At 45.9% G+C, this 7937-nt stretch overlaps 2 protein-coding genes across 2 annotated transcripts in view; both read left to right on the forward strand.

Annotated features, from left to right (window-relative positions):
* The window catches only part of MIIP (migration and invasion inhibitory protein), a 12225-nt gene extending 6874 nt beyond the window's left edge, over positions 1-5351 (forward strand). Inside the window, exons 4-6 of the mRNA XM_029285840.1 lie at positions 571-669; positions 2845-2944; positions 5014-5351. Of these exons, the coding sequence (XP_029141673.1) occupies positions 571-669; positions 2845-2944; positions 5014-5351 (537 nt within the window). The remainder of the gene's footprint in view (positions 1-570; positions 670-2844; positions 2945-5013) is intronic.
* Positions 5352-6161: 810 nt separating this feature from the next.
* RNF186 (ring finger protein 186) lies at positions 6162-7937 on the forward strand. The gene has a single exon (XM_015824739.1). The coding sequence runs from the start codon at positions 6235-6237 to the stop codon at positions 7033-7035; it is 801 nt and encodes a 266-aa protein (XP_015680225.1). The 5' UTR covers positions 6162-6234; the 3' UTR covers positions 7036-7937.

Genomic DNA, 7937 nt, shown 5'->3' on the forward strand with positions numbered 1-7937 from the left:
TGAATTGTTCTCCTGTTACGCAAGAGACAGGAAGACCACAGCTTCTTACAAAATTTGTTAGTTTGGTGATCCAGGAGATTTGTGGTTGTAATTTTATTTGCTCTAGTAGACATAACTTGGGGAGTCTATCAGTCTCCATTTCATTGACTTTGCACCAGTAGTCATAAGCTCTAATTTTGGATAGAGCATGAATTGTATGGATTCCCAATTCAGCTCTAACTGCTGAAAGTTCAGGAGGCAACTGGACTTTCTTGGTTTTCTTTGAAGATGTTTCGCTTCTCCTCCAAGAAGCTTCCTCAGCTCTGACTGGACCGTGGAGAGTGGAAGGATTTATACTCCTTGCAGGCCGCTGGTCGTCATCCTTCCATTCCCCACCATTCCATTCAGTCAGAGCTGAAGAAGCTTCTTGGATGAGAAGCAAAATGTCTTTAAAGGAAAAAAAAAACCCAAGAAAGTCCAGTTGTCTCCTGAAAAAGCACCTTTGGGACCCCCGTGGCCTGGATGACGGAGAATCTCCATATGCGAAACTCGGCAAAAACGCTGAAGCTGTCTCCATCTTTGTTCCCACAGCACTGCCTTGCTGGTTGGGAGAACCCCATCCGAGTGTCCACCCCCATCGTCAGCAGCCTAGATCTACATTCATCTCTGGATTCTCAGTGTCCATATCAGGTAAACAGGAAGAACTGTCTGTCCGGGAACATCCACTCTTCAGGGGTCTCCAAACTTGTCAGGGGTCTCCAAACTTGTCAACTTTAAGACTTGTGGACTTCAACTCCCAGAATTCCTCAGCCAGCCCTCAGGGCTGGCTGAGGAATTCTGGGAGTTGAAGTCCACAAGTCTTAAAGTTGACAAGTTTGGAGACCCCTGCTATAGGGAGTCCTTAACCTATGACTACAGTTGAGCCCAAATGTTCTGTTGCTAAACAAAACAGTTCTTAAATGAGTTTTGCCGCATTTTGGGATCTTTCTAGCCCCAGTTGTTAAGTGAAGCACTGCAGTTGGTCACCACGGTATAAAAAAAGATGTTGAGATTCTAGAAAGCAACAAAGATGATCAGGGGACTGGAGGCTAAAACATACAAGGAATGGTTGCTGGAATTGGGGATGTGTCAGAATCCAATTATATTTCATCTCTAGTAATCGACTATGGAAAACCCCATTTCTGCCCTCTCTGGATTCTGTCATACGATGAAGGGAAGGGGGGTGAACAAAGGGATTTTATGGCCCTCATTTCCTTCCGTACAACTTCAAAGGGACTGAATGTGGATACCACCAAAAGGACTAATCATAACAATGGGGCCATCAGCTTTCATCTACTCCCCTCTGAAGTCTCCCTTCCACCGGCAGTGAGGAAAAAGGGGGTGGAAATGTAACGCCTGGGATTGTCGCTGGAAGGATGGTGAGGTGGGGTGGAGCTGCTGGGGACCCCTTAAAACCTTGAACCGTAGGGCTTTGGCCCCAGGTCCTGTCTAGAACGCCTGCAACCATTCTCTCTTAATAAAGATGCCTGTTGGAAGAAATATTCCAAGACTTCTGTCTTCTTAAGATGCAAAGTGGGGTGGGTCCTTACAGTATGTCTAGTTTAATGAATTGAACTCTGGTGCTGGAGAAGACTCCTGCGAGTCCCCTGGACTGCAAGGCGTTCAAACCGGTCAGTCCTAGAAGAGATCAAACCCGACTGCTCTTTAGAAGGCCAGATCCTGAAGTTGAAACTCAAGTACTTTGGCCACCTATGAGAAGGAAGGACTCACTGGAGAAGAGCCTAATGCTGGGAAAGATGGGGGGCAAGAGAAGAAGGGGACGACAGAGAATGAGGGGGCTGGATGGAGTCACTGAAGCAGGAGGCGTGAGCTTAAAGGGACTCCAGAAGATGGTAGAGGACAGGAAGGCCTGGAGGAACGTTGTCCATGGGGTCGCGATTGGGTCGGACACGACTTCGTAACTAACAACAACAACAGTTTAATGAAGAGAAGGACCAGGGGGGACAGGATAGCAGTCTTCCAGTATCTCAGGGGGCTGCCACAAAGAAGAGGGAGTCAAACTATTCTCCAAAGCGCCTGAAGGCAGGACAAGAAGCAACGGGTGGAAACTGATCAAGGTGAGAAGCAACCTGGAATTAAGGAGAAATTTCCTGACAGTTAGAACAATTAACCAGTGGAACAACCTGCCTCCAGAAGCGGTGAATGCTCCAACACTGGAAGTTTTTAAGAAGAGACTGGACAGCCCTTTGTCTGAAATGGTGTAGGGTTTCCTGCCTGAGCAGGGGGTTGGACTAGATGACCTCCAAGGTCCCTTCCAACATTATTATTATTATTATTATTATTATTATTAGTTATTAAGGTAGTAACCCAGTTGTTAAGTGAATCTAGCTTTCCCCATTTATTTAGCTTGTCAGAAAGTTGCAAAAGGGGATCACGTGACCCCAGGACGCTGCAACCGTCATAAATATGAGCCAGTTGTCAAACGTCTGAATTTTGATCACATGACCATCGAGATGCTGCAACGGTCGTAAATGTGAATAACGGTCATAAGTCCCTTTTTTTCAGTGCCGTTGTAAGTTCAAATGGCCACGAAACAAATTGTTGTAAGATGAGGACTACCAAACTGCTATTGCGATGGTCTTGCTGATCCGTCTGTGGCAGGCAAAGTAGGGGTCATGGCATTAAAACAAAACTTAAATTCAGCTTTTGCCTGGGCCTATTTTGTGGTCTGTTCAATGAGCAGAATTCATTTTTTAATTAAGGCATTTCGCAGTTAAACAGAAATACAATTGGTAGGAAGGGTTATTTTCAAACCAAATTGCCATAGTGCCTTTTTTAACTGGGATCTCTAAATCTGCTTTTCAGAATTCTGTCTCTCGGGTGGCAGGCGGGACGAGGACGGACGAGCTGCTTGACCGCTCTCGAGTGGTGGAATTCGAACTCGGCAGCGCCCCTCGGAAGCAGGGTCACCGAAAGCCACCACGCCACAAAGCAATTTTCCATTAAAACCACATCCAGTTTGTACCGATGGTGCCGCCTCTTTTTGCTCAGAACAGCTGAGGGTTTTGTGTGAGTGCCCCACAGTCAGTGTAAATTGTAAATTGTAAATTGTTTAGTTCAGGAATAGCAGGGTGAGTCATTTATTTGGATTTTTTTTTAAAAAAAATCTACCTTTTTATTTATTTTTTAATTGTCTTTTAGTCCACATGGCTTATGAAAACACACATCCATAAGCACCTCTGCAGGGGAGAAAAACAACAGATTAAAAACTGTAGGCCTGTTTGATGGAGGGGAAGGTTGACATGTGCTGCATGCCTTTTTTTTAGAAAATTAAAACTGAAATATTTTTAAAAATACCTCTTTTTTTAAAAAAAGAATAAATATTACTTTAAAGGCTGTGTCTTGAGAAGCGGCAAGCATCTTCCAGGAAGGCATATCAACGCAGAGAACCAGATTATAAAAATGTATTTAAAAAATCGGGAAAAAACTAATATGGATATTTAATGTCTTGGAAAGGAATAAAACCTTTTTTGGACTCGGAGATAATCGATTTGTGGAGTTGGCGCCCACAAATAAACCACTTTTGATAACCACCCAGGACAGAGTGTTCCAAAGATGCTGTGGCTGTTTGCAGTTGTTGACTGACTCCTTCCTTGTTGCCACGGTGATGCGTACACAGCATCCTTTCCTTTCTGTGGTCCAGAATTGGACATCTTCGGCTGAGACAAAATGAAGATACTGACTTTTTTCTGTTCATTTTTCTGGCCTCTCCAATATGTCAGAGGTGCTAGCCTTGCATCAGCTGTTGGTAAAGGATCACAATATTTATAGCTTCCGTTCTAATCATTTCTACCTTGGGGAAGTCCAGGTGTGCCCCCCAGAGAGAGTGTGGTGATGCTTCTAGCCTTTGGCAGCTTTTCTGTAGACCAGCTTTTCTTTCTGTTCATTCCCAGGGCCTGCCAGAATGCTGTAATGCTGATTTCCCATGTGATAACTGAATAACAGAATTGGAAGGGACCTTGGAGGTCTTCTAGTCCAACCCCCTGCTCAAGCAGAAGACCCTGGCCTATACCATGTCAGACAAATGGCTGTCCAATCTCTTCTTAAAACCCTCTAGTGTTGGAGCACCCACAACATCTGGAGGCAATTCGTTCCACTGATTAATTGTTCTCACTGTCAGGAAATTTCTCCTTAGTTCTAGGTTGCTTCTCTCCTTGACTAGTTTCCATCCGTTGTTTCTTGTCCTGCCTTCAGGGGCTTTGCAGAACAGATTGACACCCCCCCTCCTCTTTGTGGCAGCCCCTCAAATATTAGAACACTGCTATCAAGTCACCCTGGCCCTTCTCTTAATTACATTAGACATACTCAATTTCTGCCACCGTTCTTCATACGAAGAAAGGTGGAAGAGAAAAAAAATGCACGTCTATTCAGTTCACCTTCAGCTCCCACCTGTACAGGCTGCAGGTAGACTGACCCTGAAATGGAGGGAGCAGCAGACCTCCCCACCTTTTCAAAGCCACATGGTTTATTTCCTTGATGGGGCTGCATTTGCAAGACCTTCATTAATTCTCCTTGAATTAATCCATGCTTCATAGATCATCAAGATTCATGAACCTCAAAACAGCATGTAATGAAAACAAGTAGCACGCCCATCCAGGTAGAAAATTAAATTTATAGCCTCCACTTAATGTGCCCAAGGCTCATTCTTTGAATGCCTGGTGTTCTCAAATACCTTTGCTTTAAATAAATAATTGCATTTATTTTAAACGCATATCCTGTTTATGGTTAACGCTGCTTAAGCAGTCCTTCCCCTCCCTTTTCACATACAGTATAAGCTTCGCCCGTTTTACTCTCACAACAGCCCTTTAAGGTAGATCAGGTGGTTGAAGGAGGGGGGGCAAGCCTCCCCCCCTCCCCACCAGCATCTTTCTGGCTCAGCATGACCCCTGGATATTACTCTTTTGTTTTCTGAATCAAGTTCCCTTGTTTCTCACTGCGGTTGCTAGACTCCTTGTTTTCTCTTGCTGCTTGCAGGGGACCCCAACGTCCACTGGAACAGTTGGCAGCCCTGGGTGTGCATGTGCCAACTTCAGAAGCAGGCCCGCATACGGCACTTTGCCGTCTGGGGTGTCAACGTGTCGCTCGACCTGAAGACCTCGGAGTTTTGGCAGGAGAAACCCTGCTCCTTATACGACTGCAGCCTTTGCAGGTCAGAAGACTGCCCGGGCGACGTGGCTGGATCCGGCTTCCTCTCTCGGTTTCAGAGCCTCTCTTCCCCCAGACCCCACGAAGTGAAGATCCCTCTTCCTCCCCATCTGGATTTCCCCTCCTACGACAGCCTCCCCATTATAGACGACAAAGATGGGGAGTAGGGCGACTCTGGACGCAGCGAAGCGGACTTAATCACACCATGGTTAGTTTCCCACTGCACGCCTTCCTCCAACGGAGCTGGATTGCAAAACCCATGCTCCTTTGCCGCCTGCCGCAGGGCAGGGCAGGCCGTTACAGACACAGACCCCCTCCCAGCCCCCCAAATGGGAATGTTGTGTTTATTCTGTAAGGCAGGGGAGCTGGGCACCAATAAAGTTTCCTGGAGTTGAAACACTCCAGTTTATTCTTAATCCTTAATCTTCCTTTGCCTTTATCCTCGGCTTCTGGGTCGGCCCTAAAAATTCAGAAGGACCCCAAACAGATAAAATAAGTAGGCTGTTCCCAATCATTTTCTGCATTTGGGTTTACTCAAAACACGTCCTCCGTTGAGTAAACTTTGGAACACCCGGGCTGCACTTTTCTAGCTACCCCTAGTTGTTTTGAGCAAATTGCAGCACTTAACCTCCCATCTCCTTGGCTCAAATCTGAAGCAGCCCTTTGAGGTTTTGTTTGCCCATTGTAAAGAAATGTTTGCTCTTTCCTTCGGAATTGCCTAGCAATGTTACGTTATCGGGCATGGTAAAAAATAAATAAAAAATCCTGTGGTCATTGGAGTTACTGATTAAATTTAATCTCCATTTGGCTTTAAAGAAAACAAACACATCCACCCACCCAACGTGAGCAAGTTTTTGGTTGGGTTTTTTTTGCCAAAGGGGTGGGACTTGCTGGGAGAGTTAAACAAAGCAATTACTCTGTTGCTAGGACAAAGCACTTTTATAAAAGGAGTTGTCAAATCCACAGATGCAGTCAAAGGCAGGCGGTTCGTCCCTATTGCTGGGAGAGCTCCGCGTTTCTCCCTCTGCCGAATTCTGCAAAAAAATTTCCATGGATAATTTGCAAATTGTGATTGAAGCGAGGGACCAATCTCAGATTTCTGGAGAGACATCAGGAACAGATGATGGTCCAAAAATTGAGGGCTGCTGCTCCATTCAAGAGGAAAAGTCTTGCAATAAAACTCTGGATCTAGAACTCCGAAATCCAGAAATGGAGACTTCAGCATCTTTGAGTCCCATCGCTGTGACGGTGTCACCCCCAGCGCCTCTCCAGCAGTGCCCGTCCAGAGTCTCTTTTGGTGACACCACCTGCCTCATCTGTTTCCATCAATTCAGCCTTACCCGGCTGCCCAAAGTCCTGGCGTGCCAGCATGCCTTCTGCGCCACATGCCTGAAGATGATCTTGTGTCAAGAAGATCACACCTGGATCATCAACTGTCCCCTCTGCCGAAAGGCCACCGTGGTATTTGGGGGTCTCATCTGCAGCCTCAGCAACCTACAGCACATCATGGAGCAGCTGGGGAGCGCAGATCCAGATGCAGAGATCGCTGGCACCCCGGGCGCCGCCGGAGTGTGGCACAGCCAGCAGCATCCTTCCCCTGAAATGCAACCTCGGGATTCCGGCGAGATCAACCAGGCTGCCGTCAAGAGACTCATCCTGCTGCTTCTGCTTGTTTTGGTGCTGATTGCCTTCATCCTCCCCTTCACCAACGCTGGACTGCTGACGTGGTTCCTCTGCTTCATGGTCGTTTTAGGCGGCATAATCTGCGCCGTGCTTTGTTGGGATCCCAGTTGGACCTACCCAAGTGTTTCGCTGCCCTTCTGGGCAAAGAAGGTCAATCAAATGGCCTGACTGACTTCTTCTAGCACGGGCCACAAGTCTCTTGGGCACTGGTGCTTGAGCACACAAGACCAAAGGGGTGGCTGAATGGATGTCAGGGGGGCTGGGTGGGTTCAGATGTGGCATTCACATCTGGAAATCTTGGCCGAGATGCATAGCTGTTTGTAGCATCTGGCTTCACGTCCTGTTGGTCTGAAAATAGCAAACACAATCCTGATGCCTTCTTGAATAATGGGGTTTTATTTTGGAGGGTGCCTGAATAAATTCTCACTTGATTTTATTTCTCCATGATAAACCAAGGGTGGCTTCTGGCTTTAAAAATAAATAAATGAGAAAGTCAATGATTAATGAGTAACATCTAGATGGAAACTCCACCATGGAATGCAGTCTATCTCCAAAGAGCTGGCTAACAACTGGGACAGCTGTGGTCTCCATGTCTTCCTTAAAGGTGGTCCTTTAAGGGGTAAAAATGTGAGTGTAGTTTATTGGGGGTGGTTAAGGGTAGTCTTGGTTTTCATTTAGCCATTTTTGAAGTTTTCTTCAAGGGCTGCACAAGCATAAACATTTACAACAGAAAGCTCTAAATCCATTGTTAAACACACAATTATGGTGCTTAAAAAGATTGTTTTTTAAATTAGTACACACTTTGTTGGTAAACTGGGAATTTAAATCAATGTCAGAGCGGCTTCCACACAGGTTGACTTAAATTTCTTCTGGAAACATTTGATGGGGGATACAGATGGGTTTGTTCTTATGTATAGTTTGTGGGGAGGAGGTTTCCATTGTTTTCAGAAGCCAATATTCACTTTAGTAAGTGGGAACGAACACAATGAAGCAGCCCTGAAGTGAGGCTGTTGAAGCATCCAGCATTGCTGAAATGTTTTATGTTTATGCTGTGAAGATTCAGATAAAGA

This window comes from Protobothrops mucrosquamatus, unplaced genomic scaffold (assembly GCF_001527695.2).
Source record: "Protobothrops mucrosquamatus isolate PMUCROS unplaced genomic scaffold, P.Mucros_1.0 scaffold2331, whole genome shotgun sequence".
NCBI lineage: Eukaryota > Metazoa > Chordata > Lepidosauria > Squamata > Viperidae > Protobothrops > Protobothrops mucrosquamatus.